Source organism: Montipora capricornis, chromosome 8, assembly GCF_036669925.1.
Source record: "Montipora capricornis isolate CH-2021 chromosome 8, ASM3666992v2, whole genome shotgun sequence".
NCBI lineage: Eukaryota > Metazoa > Cnidaria > Anthozoa > Scleractinia > Acroporidae > Montipora > Montipora capricornis.
Window position 1 is genome coordinate 35,603,899 of NC_090890.1, and position 15,000 is coordinate 35,618,898.

At 39.8% G+C, this 15,000-nt stretch overlaps 3 protein-coding genes across 4 annotated transcripts in view; 1 reads left to right on the forward strand and 2 right to left on the reverse strand.

The window, feature by feature from the left end:
* Nucleotides 1–2,012: 2,012 nt before the first annotated feature.
* LOC138059455 (collagen triple helix repeat-containing protein 1-like) lies at nucleotides 2,013–9,861 on the forward strand. Of its 2 annotated transcripts, none has more exons than XM_068905074.1 (4): nucleotides 2,013–3,053; nucleotides 7,706–7,835; nucleotides 8,111–8,452; nucleotides 9,341–9,861. In XM_068905074.1, exons 2-4 carry the CDS (start codon nucleotides 7,722–7,724, stop codon nucleotides 9,689–9,691), a joined length of 807 nt encoding a protein of 268 aa, XP_068761175.1. In that variant the 5' UTR covers nucleotides 2,013–3,053; nucleotides 7,706–7,721; the 3' UTR covers nucleotides 9,692–9,861. The 2 variants fall into 2 exon arrangements, with proteins under 2 accessions (XP_068761175.1, XP_068761174.1); XM_068905073.1 differs by lacking the exon at nucleotides 2,013–3,053 and adding an exon at nucleotides 7,079–7,198.
* Nucleotides 9,862–11,751: 1,890 nt separating this feature from the next.
* On the reverse strand, nucleotides 11,752–14,473 carry LOC138013980 (uncharacterized). Its single transcript, XM_068861012.1, has 3 exons — nucleotides 13,825–14,473; nucleotides 12,796–13,563; nucleotides 11,752–12,515 (listed from the first exon to the last, which is right to left on the reverse strand). The coding sequence occupies exons 1-3, from the start codon at nucleotides 14,471–14,473 to the stop codon at nucleotides 11,752–11,754; spliced, it is 2,181 nt and encodes a 726-aa protein (XP_068717113.1).
* A 12-nt stretch (nucleotides 14,474–14,485) lies between these two features.
* The window catches only part of LOC138013981 (uncharacterized), a 5,247-nt gene continuing 4,732 nt past the window's right edge, over nucleotides 14,486–15,000 (reverse strand). The window contains exon 4 of the mRNA XM_068861013.1: nucleotides 14,486–15,000. This exon is cut by the window's right edge and continues 403 nt beyond it. Within this exon, the coding sequence (XP_068717114.1) occupies nucleotides 14,486–15,000 (515 nt within the window).

Below are 15,000 nucleotides of genomic sequence, written 5' to 3' on the forward strand. Positions count from 1 at the left end.
CCTGTAAATATATGCTTGTATCTTGTGGCTATCTCACTGTAATCTGCCACAAGATTCAACGGGCCTTGCAATTTTAGGACTCCAAGCTCAATGGCTGATTCGCTTCCTAGTAGTGGTTCTTTTTACCCCTTGGTAACGGTAAATTCAGCTCAAACACATTTGCTGCCTACTGTCAGATTTGCTATAAACGTTCCTATGACTTCAAGAGGTGTAACTGCACCATAAGCATGCAGCTTCTTTGCATCCTTTCGTGACACGCAATATGTTGCTTCTTCAATAGCTCCTACAATGCTGTACTAATGACATTTGCACCTGCTCCAGAATCAATGATCATTTTCACTGGGATACCCCTAATGTATACTGTGATCCTCCCTCCAATGACTGCAAAGACATACTCGTCTTCTTCCTCCTGACAATCTTGAGCCTGCGTGTACCGAACCCGGGATCTACTCGAAACTTTTTCTAAATTTGGTTTTGCTTAAATTTGAAAACTGCCCCGGCTGAGAACATTTGGAGCACGTTTTTTCCCTGGCCGGACACTGGGGATCCTTGGCAAAATGACCACGCCTACCACAATGATAACCCTCGACCCCTCCTTGCGGCGCATTATCTCGACCATTCCGTCCGGGCATTCTATCATTGACTCGATTTACTAATTCCCTTGGTAGACTCACACTCTAGGTCGACCTTTTGACTGCCTCATAATTCCGGGTAATTTCTTGTGAGTATTGCAGTGTGAGTGTCTCGCCGTTTTCCAAACGTTTACGCCGTAACTCATTGGAACGACACTTTGAGATAATTTGATCCTGGATCTAAGCTTCCATTTGATCTCCACAATCGAACTTCTATGCTTTCCGCCGCAGTCATACTGCAAATTGATCAAATGCTTCATCTTCCCGTTGCACCATTTCTCTGAATAAATGTGGCTCGTGTGGGGTTTTCACTTGAGTGTTCATGCGCCGAAGTGTGGAGTTAACGCATGATCGTCATTCTGATACTCCTTTGCACTCCCTGTATCACGCAGAACATTATAAATATCTTATATATCTGGTCCAACGCAATGAAGAAGCAATGATCACCTTTGCACTTTGTTATCATCTTTGTCGGGAATAATAATGAAACCTTTTCCCCCCAAGTACAGTTCAAAACTATGAAGCCATCGCTTCCACTCAGTGCCCACACTACTCGGATCACTATTGGGGATGAAATGGTTGAATTCCCCCAATATCCAAATCTCTCAAATTCATTTTCTGTCACGAACGTTATTTACACCCTAAAAAGCATCCTCGTTGCCAGTTGTAGAATTCAGTGGACGTTTGAACTAAACTCATCGAATATCCGCACGCTCTCCATTTACCCTTCATGTCAACTATCCCGAATATCGTCATGTCAGTTACATGAAATATCCCACAGATCTAGGTACTGTATTAAAAACGATCTTAAAATAGCAAGAAAGCATTTACACTTGTTGATTATTACTAATATAGTAACAACTTCTCAGTGCTAACGTTTGAATTCATAGAGGGTTTTAGCTCCTGGACATACAATGCTTCTTTCATTTTACAACGATAACATGTTTTTCCCGATGCAATATCAAAATTGTCCCATTTGATGTTGTGTCCAGTCGTTGTGATATGGTCGGCGATAGCTGAATGGTGATCTTTCACCGCTTGTGTTAAAGTGTTCAGTTTTTCTGTCATTTAATCTTCGTTTAGTCTTTGCAATGTAGAAATAGTCACAGTCCCAGAAGCTTGCTTTCTATATGACTTTTGACATTTGAGAGCGATAATTCATACAAGTGGTCTTTGTGATGAAAAAGTGATTTTATCTTAAGTTACCATGGACGAAGAATGAGAGTTGTAGGCTTTTGACTTTTATCATGACTTCATATTCTCTTGTTAGGACTTAAGACCCTAGCAAGTAATACGTCATCATTGCATAAATTGTTACGTCTGAGTCAAAACAAAGTTGTATGAATTAATAGCTTTTCGCAATTTTACGTTTACTTGTCAACTGCAAAACAAAATTCAAGTGTCACAATGAAATGTTGGCTTGTATTTAAAAGAGCTAATTCCACACTGAGTTGGCGCGCTTTCTTTGTGGATTATCCTCGGTGGATGGGCAGCATTGACGAGAGAGTACAGCAATATTGGCGGGAATTGCACGCGTGCAAGTGTGTCGCCATGCAGCGAGAAGAATTGGGATAAGTACTCTTCGCCGCTCGTAAAATTTTCCCTCGCGGGTTTCATCGTTCTTTCGTTACCACTAAATACGTCTAAAATAGAAAACAACGAAGGGTATTTCACATTCTTGGTTTTGATTCTCTTCGCCGAAAAGTAGCAATTATCTTCGGCAGGCGGAAATACGTTTGCTCACAAATGAGAATGAATAATATTCATGTTGGACATCTTAAAATGTTAAAATCCGATTGCGACACGCTCGAAAAAACTATACGCCTTTCTGATTGAAACATCTTAGCGCTTTTTTTTAATGAAAGTTAACTGAAAAGGAGACACCTACAAAACTGCTATTCACACAGTCTTTATCACTCTAAAACGAGTATAAATGGTCCTTCGACGTATCCAAAGAGGCACGAAATTCTAACCTGCTCGTGTTTATGAATAATTTTTAGTTCCAATTGAAGTTCTTTAGTTTTCTCGCTTTTTTGCCCTTTTTGGAGGCCTTGGGTGCCAATTTTGAAGGTTTCCCTGGCTGAAAATATGATCAAGAAAAGAACTGAAGGTGCAAAACGCGAATGCGTCTTCAAATTAAAAACGAAATATTCATCATTGACAAGTTAGGGGACATTTTCAACCAGGTTGACTATGGCTTAAAACGTTACGATTCAAAGACCCAAATATTCATTGTTTATTACGAAATCTCCATCGACTCGACCTTCGCTAGAATACTGCAAGAAGTAGACGATGTACAACGACAAAGAACAAAAGGAATGGAAGAGATATCTGAAGTCGGCGATGAAGCTTCGCATCTCAGTTTGGTATCAGTGGAAGTTGTCTCGTGTTTAATAGATTTGGGAGATGTAGTTCAGTCAGGTTCGTGTTTATGTTTACTTTTTTTTTCCAATTGTTACGGGAGTGCAGGGTTGGTGCTTTGATGAGAGAATTCGTTCTCGACCACTGTGACTCGGGTTCCATTCTCAGACTCATGGGGGCTTAGTTTGTCCACTCATATTTTGATGCCGGTATTTCGGGGCTTTTCCCTTTCGATTTACCATCGTTTGAAGCAGTCTGGTTTGCAATTAATTTTCTCACATTTCCCCAATTAAAAAAGCTTTTGTCCTCGGTCAGTTTAGCTGTAGACATTTTATTTAATACAAGGGCAAGGCTGTAGAATTTAATATGGCTTCCCCCCAACATAGACCTTGTAAGTGTCGTAAAAGAAATTAAGAACAAGAGAAAAAAGTCTTGCGTTCCAGTGGTTCACCGTGCAATTATCCGCATTTGAGTGACAAACATGCAACACAATGCTTTACATAGCCTAACTTTTGAGAGTAAATATTTTTCCGAACTTTTGACTGACGGATAATGGGTTGTTAATTCGCTTTACCTTCTGCCTTAAAATTAAATTTTCAAATCACTACAAAGTAAATACATATACGTACGTAGCAACATGAGATAAATGTATTCAACAAAAACCGCTTTTCTGCCCAAGACATATGTCATTTACTTAATTCATCAGTAAAGAAAGATAATCGATGCACAAAACCTGTAAAATCAACAGGCGAGCAATGAAACTTAAGCAATTGACCGGCCACAAACCAAATTGCAACCCGACAGACAAGATCACGCCAATCATTGGAAAGAGCCGCAAGGTGAAAACGCAGATCAATATAAGCGATTTCTAATGATCGAATCAAAGGGCTTGATCCTAGCATTACAGAGAGTATAAAACTATGCATATACTCGTATAGATCGAGTCACAGTTGGTTATCGGATCAGATTATCGCGGTAGGAAGGTTTATCAACACACCATAAAATTAACAAATCCACTCTGCTGCCACATTTCATTTCTACGAAAGACAAATCCTTGAGTGTCTTCTCAAATCTCGGAAACTTTATTCTGCGAAGATTTCTTATTGTAAATCATCTCAATTTCAAATTTTCGACGGAAACACTGATTCATTTTGAAAATTGCAATAACGTTATTGTAAGCATACTAGCGTACTTAATGCAAACTTTGAATCACCTCCTGCTTCTCCAAAAAAAAGTGTGGCTCTTTTTATGATATTTTTGAGGCTGTAACTAGCACGATTTTCGATAGTCAGATTTCAAGAGAATAAACAAGACTAATATTTGAAGGGGAAAGAGATTTGTGCTGATAAAATACAACCGGAACTTTATTTTACTTTAAAAATAGTTAATTTTGTCCTCTCTCTCAACAAAACAAGTCGAGAAGGCAATAAAAAGTAGTGCGCGGTAAAAAAATGCGAAATTTTCCACGACAAAGGAAGTACTTTCTCAAAAAGTGTACAAGAATCGTCGAAGCTAAAAGTCGGTAGAAAATAAAAATATATCCATCTCATTCATTAATTGAAATAGACGTTCGATTCTGATTTGAAAAAAAAAATTTGTCCCGAAAAAGTCTTCAGATGGAATGAGAAGATTTAACTTGATTCCTTCTTTGCGTACTAAACAATAATGGAATAATCATTGCAGAAACTGAGCACAAGTCACTTATGCAAAATGGGGAGACTGTGGATCAAATCAAAGCGGATCATATGAACTCAGTATTATTTTTAAGCGGAAGAACAACCCCGTGCGATCATGAGTAGACGACTGGAACTTGAAACTCAACGCACACAAAAATCGCACACAAGACATACGAATACTGGGGGAATGTGAGCGCTCTGTCTATAACACAAGGGTCGTATTTAATAATTACATCATCAGCTGCTCTGAATCCGAATTGATAGTAAAATGGGAAGGAAAGTGTTTATAGCTTTGACTTTACTTCATTTTTACTACTTGTATTCTATATGTAACTGTTGTCTATCGGAAAAGGGACCAACATAAAAAACATGATGTGAGAAAAACGTTCTAGATCTCCTGATCAGTTATTAATGCATTCACAAAACAGCGCAAAACAAGAAAAGCGTTCGAGTTGTGCCATTATGAGCAAATCTCAAGAGCAAAGATTTCAATATTCAAGTTTATCCCAAGATCAGTTTTCCCATAAGAATTACTAAAAAACTGGCTCGGTCACTGAACATTTTGTGTGCAAGTCTTCATCTCCCTTTGGCAACTCGTGAATGCCCTACGTTCATTTACAGAAAAAGTAATTGTGGTGGGAGTTTCGCTGTTTATTAATTTCCCTGATTTTCAACTGCTAAACAACCCCTATCTGAGTCGTAGATTTTTCGGATCATTATCAGCATCCTTTTCTTTCCTGCGTCTCGCTAAAAATTTTCCACTGATCTGTTCTCAAACCGAACTCTCAACCATTACAGTATCGTCAAATGTTCACGAAATGTCAGAAGTGCAATTAGAACTAGTGTCACCGATTTTTCCAGAGCGCTTCAGTTATACCAAAGATATTAAATTAAATAATTAAATGAGATAAATTTCCTCTTAACTCGTATTAAAGTAGTGTTAAAGCAACATAAGAAAAGAACGTGTACCTCGTTTGCCACTTGAAGAACAAATAATTCCAACGGTACCTTAAGGTGACCGTGAATATATGAAAATTTCTTATTTCAAAACTTATGCAGCGACACAAATCCGACATTGTCGAATACTCTTTAAACAGTCCAACGTTATCGACAAGTCACTTTTTTAAAAGCAGACTTAATTAAACATAATAATAAAACGTTCTCTGGTTAAAAAGGAACCACCAGCTTTCGACTGCCAGGACCTACACCTTCAATGGGTGACAGCGAAATGAAAGGTGATACAAATTAAATTCGGAAAAAAACATTGTGTGAAGATTACAAAGCGATCATGAAATTTACAAATTTGAAAAGAATGTACCACTGTCCAGGACGGAGGACGCGGATTAGACTGTCCAAAAACAAGAGTAAGAGAAACAGATAGACGGTGAGTGATCACAAGTTCTCAGTAGCACTAGTTAATGACCGCTAATTTGGTTTCTTGTTTACTTAAATGCCTCGACTCGTTTGGCAACTGACGAGGTAAAGCGGCCATTATGGGAAGTTAGTTATTAGATACCACTTTTTTTGATCGGATATGGTCATTAAATTTATTGATTTCTCTGAAACATTTCAACCTCTTTCGGAGCAATGAAAGTGAAGGCATACGAATCTAGTGCGAGCACTTCAAGGCTGTACTTATAAATTCAGTATGTGCATTCAGCAAGACGCTGAGATATAAATATTCGTTCAGTAGCGGCCAAACTGTCGAGAATTTTCGTTGCCAAAAACACTGGAGATTCCTACCTGAATGTTTTCTAAACGATTCGCAGGAGGGAAAATACAGTCCTTTCTGGAATATCAGTCACTTATTAAAGACGTGGGTCAGTGATTTGCCAATTTAGCTATCGGTAACAGAAACTTAGTACGTTTCAGTAGGTTTATTTTTGCAAATTTTCGCACTAAAAGTTCAGCTAGCAAATTCAAGGTAGGAAATTAATTGTTGGACGGGAAGAGGATACTATCAATTTCTGAGAGCTAAAATAATCAAGTTGCCATTGGTTAAATCAAACAAAGGTTACCCGTGTATACCAGTTTCCACACTTTTACCCATATAGTATGCGACTATGCGTCAATCGATGAGAATACATGAAGAATACATATCTCAGTCGTACTAACCGAATTCGAGGTCTATATTGTTAGTAACGGAACGAGATTTTTTCCGCTGATATGAGCTAGGGCCATGAATCAACGGGGAAAAGCAAGTAGTCGTAACTTTATTGCAGTTAGTGAGTAAAGTGAGATAAATGATTACAGGAAGGGGGAATATTCTTTAGCTATTATGCAAACAAAAGAAACGGGAATGAAATTTAACATTTTGTTTGACAGCTGAAACAATTCCGTTGATGGTAACGGATAACTATTAATATTCTATCAACTAATGATTTAGCGGACTTGAAAAAGTGACAAGATAAGTCAACAGAAGAGATTATAAAATTCGTTCTCCAACAAATGTTGTCATCAACTCCTGACTTTGGAATTGTTACGCAGGAACTTGAACAAACAGAAAGCGAGTTTCCTTTGCGAATTCAGGTATGGTCTTCTCCCCCATTTTCTCATTCCTCGGCGGTAAAAGTAATAAGGCTTTTAGAGTCTTTTTTTCGGCTGGGAGAAAGACGAAGCTAAACATTTCCGTAGATATTGTTCTGGCAGATTAATTTAGATGAAAACTTTGGTCAAACAAGTTCATCTAAAGTACGCCAGTATTTTTCTCTTTTTAAAAAAAATTGATCGCATTGTCTCTGAAGTAAGAGATTATACCAGTAGCTCGGTGAATTAAAAAAAGCGCAAATTTCTGGAGTTATAAATGGCGGAGATAACTAACTAAGGGAAAAAATCCAGATGCAACTATTCCGATTATTTTTTGCCGTAATGTTTAGCGAAACAAAAAGCGGAGTTGATTAACACTGCGCGATGGGGTGTGGAAATATCTAAATGAAAAGCAAAAGCTTTGCATTTAATTTTAACTTATTAAGGTCCTCACCTATATTTCATGGAAAAATGTTACCAATTTTTGTTACTTTATTGTGTTCGTTACAGATCCCAGCGAAACGAAATGGTTCATTTTCGATGTAATTCAACCCCGGCCTTGGTGTTTTCACTTGTGTTTGCGATCCTGAGTTACTTTGCTGCAGCGAGCAACAAGAGCAGCCAACTACCCAACAATGCGGTGAGCAAAACGTAAACCGCTGGTTCAGTAGATACAAAACTAAATAACTTGTTTTCTCAATTAGGGATACATTGATAAAAATTAACGAGTCACCTCAAAACAAAAGAAGTTTTCCATGGGGAGGGGAGGGCGAAAGGGACGCTGTGGGGCGTGGGTTGTCAGTAAGTGTGAAGAGGAGGTGTCGCTCGTTTTGCATGATTAGAAATTAGATTTAGCCTTAACTGTGAATAATCAGGGAATTTATTTCTCCCTTTTTTTTTCTTTTAAACGAACAGCCTGTTTCCCTTTTCTATGGAGGCATTCCTGGAATGCATGGAAAGCCTGGGTCCCCTGGGTTACCAGGCCGTGACGGAAGAGATGGTCGTGAGGGGGCCAAAGGAGACCAAGGACAGCCCGGTAAGGCTGGACCCCAGGGACCTCGTGGGGTAGTGGGTCCTGCTGGTGCAAATGGAAAGGATGGCGCAAAGGGAGAACGCGGTGTCCAGGGCCCTCCCGGTCAAAAAGGAGAGCGAGGAGAGACCGGGGCAACTGTAGCTCCAGGTGTGATGGCTTTTAAGAACTGGAAGGAGTGCGCCTGGAATAACATTGGCGATGGCAAAGATAATGGCCTGATTAAGGTGAGCAACAGATTATCTTTTTGGCAACAGAGAAGACATGTTTATATCGTTGGTAAACAGTCGCTGAAGAAAGCGAAACACATGTGCACGTCATTTCCTGGAAGAGGTCATTTCTCCTGAAGTAAACAGATAAATTAGTCTGCTTAGTAGATATTAATTTCTTCTATTAAATATTTAAAAATGGATAGATTTAAGGGCTGAATCTTTACTACAAAAAAAAAAAAGGAAAACAATTCGAGGTAAAATCTTTGATTCACTTTGCCCGAAATTTAGAAGGATATGCTTTTCCTAAAACTTACATTTCAAGGTTCATTTAGTGATTCCTTATTTTATCTTTTCTGGATTTTTTTCTTATTGATTTGCATAATTATTTTTTTTACAATTACTGCAAAATTCTCGCGCGCTCATTGGCTAATTTTTATTGTCAATAGGCGGACAGACACATAAATTTATAATTTATGCGATATTGTGGATATATTGCATGAAATTGAAGTTTCCGCATTTTTGTCTCGCGTTCTTCTCGTGTTTTCACTTAATTTTGACCCCTCTGCCTTTTTGTTATTGTAAGAAACAAATTGATGTCAGTTTTTCATGCGTCTGTCCTGTTATTGACAATGAATTTCGTCATAACATTGTTAACGGAGTAGTCTGCGGATCCACTCGGCTATCGCATCGTGGATCCTCAGCTACTTTGACAATGTTATGATCAATAACAGGACAGACGCATGAAAAACTGACATCAATTTGTTAAAGTACAACTGATAGTCATAATCGAATGATAATTAAAAACAATAGTATAGTGATTTATTACCGACTTCTGGGAGCTGAAATTATCTCTACTTTTATGGCCGCTCATACATTTAATATAAGACGATTTTTATTACACAGGATTGCGTGTTCACCAAGAACTTCTCTGATACAGCTCTTCATGTGGCCTGGACTGGTACTTTGCGAGTTTATGGCTGCACTAATTGCTGTAAACGCTGGTACTTCACTTTCAATGGTGCTGAATGCTCGGCTCCCCTTCCTATTGATGGTGTTGTGTTCTTACGCTTGGCAGGTGAACTTCCTCTCCGCGTCCGCCATATTGAAGGGCACTGCAACAACATTCACAAGGGAAGGGTGCGCGTGGGATTCTGGGTCGGCAATTGTAATGGATATGGAAATGCTGATGCCCACACAGGTTGGAATGCAGTGTCCCGAATCTTTGTTGAGGAAGTTCCTAAACCTCAAGCTTAGATAACGACATAAAAGCTTCAGTCAGGCAAAAGCTCTTTAAAGGGACATAAATCACTTAAATGTAGAGTTAAGTAGACATTAATAGCATCGTGGATATCGGCCACCTTCGTATATTGGGGCTGCTTTTGATTGGAATAAAATTCTGCTGAATAAAAAGCCGGATTACAAAACATAGTTTCCTCCGAGTATAATTATTGTCCTCTTGACTTTCTGTGTATGTTTTCCTACATTCTTTTTCACAATGTGTAGTCAGGCGAGAATGAACTTTTCCCACTCTTTTCAAAGTCAAAGTTTTCAGATTCGTCAACAAACGTGCACGTGATACCTAACACAGAGGTCATTCTGTTACATCATTCAGAACAGCAAAGCCACCAAGTCTTTTATTTCACCGCGTCATTACAACTGACCAATCAAGTGCTTTTCTTTAAAAAAACATTAAAAGCAAGGTAAACGCACCATAAAACCAACCCGGTGTTGCCAACACATCACGCATGCGCACAGGGATTCCATCCGGTTAATTGGTAGCCATGGACATGCGTGATGTGTTGGCCATACCGGGTTGGTGTTGTGGTGTGTTCAACTTGCAGTATGATCACTCGCTAAAAGTACATTGAAACAAAATTATCATTGGAAGAGGCCCATGAATGAGGATATAATATTCTCTCACCTCATTCACCGACGCCGAAGTCGGTGAATGAGGTGAGAGAATATTAACACAGTGCCCGAATGTTTGATTCCTGAAATCCGTTTTTTACTTCCTCAAAATGTACGAAAGAAATATTCGTTTAAAATCCTTAAAAGTCATGAAACTGTACGTATTCGAAACAAAGAGTTTTTAGAACCTCACATAAATTTTATGCAAAATAAATTGCTAACGCTAAATGAAATATTTACCTGAAGCCTCGTAAGGCTGCTTGAACTCACCTTAAAAGTCCCTTTGATCTGAGAAAGTTTCGAATGCCGGCGTCGCCCAAAGATTCGATGGTACAGACCACGAAGAAAGTTCGAACTAAAACTTTCTTCATCTTTGATCTCTCGCGCCGCCTTAAAAATGGCGCGAAAGTTTGGCGCAAACTGCAGCAAATGCCAGCGATCAACAGATCAGCAGCCGAGCAATTCAAATATTTTAAGATCAACCGCAAGGACTTTAATATCTATTAACTTACAGAAGTAATATTTTTATACTTTCAAGTGCTCTTTTTTATATTTTTGCCTTATTTATATATTTTTTAATTCCATCTTTTATCGTTTCTTTATTGCCTGAATTTTGAGCGTTTTGCCCGAAAATTTCTGAGACGGCCCCCCCCCCCCCCCCCCTTCTCGCTGTCGTACCTTTTTGCTAAATGAATGCATCGATCTTGTGCAATCGGGACATTGTTACGAAAACCACCAGCTCGAACAACACCAATGGATAGTCTACTAAATTCGCGGGCATTTCTGCACACAAGTGCATCTTGTTACACATGAATCCCAACTCTGCTCATGTCTCCGAAAATGCAAGTGAAACGCTAAGCATACAACAAAACGAAGAATTTCGGGAATCGAGAGTCCATTACACTCTTGCTGGGATAAAATCACTGTTAAAAATAGCAGAGGGGGGTTCCTTGGCGCGAGAGGGGGGGAGGTACCGGAACCCCTGCAACCCTCCCCTGGCTACGCCCCTGAATAAGATCTATTTATTATTCCACTATTACGCCATTTTACCATATTTGGTCAAGAGAACGCGCAAAATATGAGATGTTTCAATGATCCAAACTCTTTAATGATAGATGACTTCCTTTTAGAATACAATTCCTGGTAGAGACGATTTCCTAAGATTTCCGAGATATAATTCCGCCAATACAAATATAATACCGCCAAAAACTCGATAAGATCTAATTCCTCTCACATGTCAATCAAACTAAAGCTCGTGTAACACTAGTTTTCAGTTTTCAACACACTCCCCCCTGAATGACGTCGAAGTCAATCAAGAAAGTTTAAACAAATCAGACTGATTTAACGCAAAACCGAATTTAGCTCTTTAGCTTCAGTGTCAAACGCTCAAGATACGGTCAGACAGTTCATGGAGCAGTGATCACTGTAGGGATGTCTTCATCTCTAACTATCTGAATGTTCATTCCACTCTCAAACTGTCCTGTTCTCGCATTAGTTACGTGTTCGTCACACACGTTGATTTCAAGAGGATAGAGCTTTTGAATTGGACGTTTTAAGCGAGTCTTGCGGAGAGAATTATCTACTGTTACCACTTCTGCTGCGCGCACAACGTTGTCTTGTCCCTGTAACAGTTTCTCTACTTTCCCCATTCTCCACTGTTGTCTGGGTGTCTTGTCAGCATAGGTGTGCACAACGTCGCCTACTTGAATTGTTCTTCTTGGTTCACCTCTCTTGAGTTTCTGGTACTCGCGGATACCTGTAAGATATTCTTTCTTCCATCGATTTCTGAAATGGGTGAGAAGACCGTCTAAATATCTCTCTCGTCTAAGCAAAGTGTTTACAGCTACTGTGATGGCAGGAGATTGATCTAGAAGTCGACGACCAATTACAAGATGAGAAGGCGAGAGTGGAGTTTCTGTTAGCTCATCGTAGACATAGGTCAATGGCCTAGAATTCAAAACGCCTTCAGTTTCGATCAACACAGATTCTAACTCTTCATAACTCAACTTCGCATTTCCGAGCACTTTCTTGAGACACCTTTTCACAAGTTTCACACAGATTTCGAAGAATCCGCCCCACCAGCTGGCTGTGGGTACATTGAATTTCCAGTCAATGTTCCGATCAAGAGCAAACTTCTTAACCTTTGCATCTCGGAAAGTTTTCACGTTGTCTGAAATGAACAGGGTCGGTAGTCCTCTTCTACCGAAGAATCGCTTCAGCACTCTTAAGAACGAATTGGCGGAGAGGTCTGGCGTAAGTTCAAGGTGCAAAGCTCTTGTACAAGCACATGTAAACAGAGCAATTTGGTTTTATCAACGGAGTTGATAATGTAAATTGGCCACCATACAGAGATTCTAGAAGCTATGAACGGTGGCCAATTTACATTATCAACTCCGTTGATAAAACCAAATTTTTGTATACTACTTCCCCACCGACGCAGCAGTCCACACCTACTTTAGAGAAAGCCATTTCCTCTGAAACTCGGAATGCAGGTGGTGGTGGAGTAGGTGGAGAGCTGTAGGCTCTTCCTTGTAATTTCTTGCACGTAACACACTTGGAAAGTACATCCTTAACAGCTTGCCTTCCTTTGATTATCCAGAATTGTGATCGGATTTCAGTAAGAGTTTCTCCAATTCCATTGTGATTCACGTTTTCGTGGGACTGCATGATCACGAGCTTAGTGAAATGCTGCTTTCTAGATAACAGAATGGGATGTTTTGTTGAGTATGGAAGTAAAGACTTCTGGATTCGTCCCTTGCATCGCAGAAGTCCGTCGGCATCCTTAAAGACTCCTAACTGTTCCCAGGTCGAACTTGATTTCTCCTTTTCTTCAAGTTTGGCTTGAACGTCTTTGTACCAGTGTTTCGAAGCAATATTCTGATCCTCCATAATGATGTCAGTTATTTCTATCTTCCTCTTGAGCTTCTGGATGAATTTCAGCACAAGAGCGGTTACTCTGACAAGTTTACTGAGACTACTAAATCTTTCTGGACTGATGACTTCTGAAATGTTCTGAAAGCACTGCACGAATACTGTCATAACATTTGAAATTTCAGGTTTCCTTCTCCATTCCTTTGTTACTTCTAATGGGAATGTACTCTCACCGATTGGATTATCAGGTAGGTTTGGCCACTGAACTTCTCCTTCTTTCAGAAATGGAGCTCCCTTCCACCACAGATCACTGTGAGCGAGAACAGAACTCTTTGACCCTTGCGACGCTATGTCAGCAGGATTAGACTCAGACGGGCAATATCTCTAGTGATCCTTACTCCACAGACTTCGAATCTTCTGAACTCGATTCTGAACAAACAGCTTGAATTGTTTAAACTCTCTATTGATCCACCACCACACGATCTGAGAGTCAGTCCAGTTGAAAACAGCGTCTATCTTCATAGTGCAGGTCAATGCTTCATGCACGGCTGTCATCAAATTCGCAAGTGTCAAGGCGGCCATTAACTCCAGTCAAGGGATTGATTCACCGATCAAGGGAGCAACTCTTGTTTTGGACGCTAGAAGGCAAACAGAACTGGTTCCAGAGGTTGTCAACCTGATGTAGACATTTGCTCCATACGCAGACTTGCTAGCATCTGCGAACCCATGCAGTTGAATAGACGTGACGTCTTCGACTTGAACATCACCCAGGATGCAACGAGGTGCTACAATGCTTGAGACTTCCCACATGTCTTGTAGTAACTCCTTCCAGCGTGACGCGAGACCTTCCGGCAAAGCTTCATCCCAACCAAGTTTTAAATGATAAATTTCTTGGAACATGCACGTTAAGAGTAAGATAACTGGTGACAGCAAGCCTAATGGATCATAGAATCGAGCAGTACTGCTCAATAATGTCCGTTTAGTGAAAGTTCCCTCTAAGGCTTGTCTAGAAAAGGTAGCAAGATCAAACTCGAAATTATCTTCCATCCGATCCCATTGAACTCCCATTACTTTGACAACGGTTTCTTCGCTCACATTGTTGTTTGAATTTGACACTGTCCAATCTTCTTCCTCAATGTTCGGCTCGGTCAATGTAGGAGTAGCCTTACAAGACAGCTCCGGTTCCCAAGACAAAGATTCTTCTGCTCTTTTGATCATTTCAGTTAACTCTTCACTGTTCAATGCCCACTTTCTCATATTAAAACCTCCTTACCTGCACCGCAACTTCAACTTGTGGTAAAGTTCAAAACACTTCGTTACCGAGTTCTCTCCAGATGCAAAGTCATCAACATACAAAGCTCTCACAACAGCAGCCACAAATTCAGGATCAATGTTCTCATACCATGTTAAGTGGTTCCTCAATGTTACATTCAAAATAAATGGAGAGCAAACAAGACCAAAAACAAGACGAGTGAATCTCAGTGTGATCACTTCTGGATTCGGGGAGTTGATGTCATCTACCCATAGGAACCTTAACAAGTTTCTCTCCGCTGGATTGACTTCAATGTTCAAGAATGCTTTTTCTAAATCACCAATCAAAACCACTTTATGGAGGCGAAATCTCAGCAAGACATCAAAGATCAATGGAGTTAAGGCTGGACCTGGTAGGGGACAGTCATTCAAACTTGGTTCATTGTGGCATTTAGCACTGGCGTCATAAACCACACGTAGTTTAGTAGTGATTCTGTCTTCTTTCAATACTTCTTTATGAGGAATGTAATGTA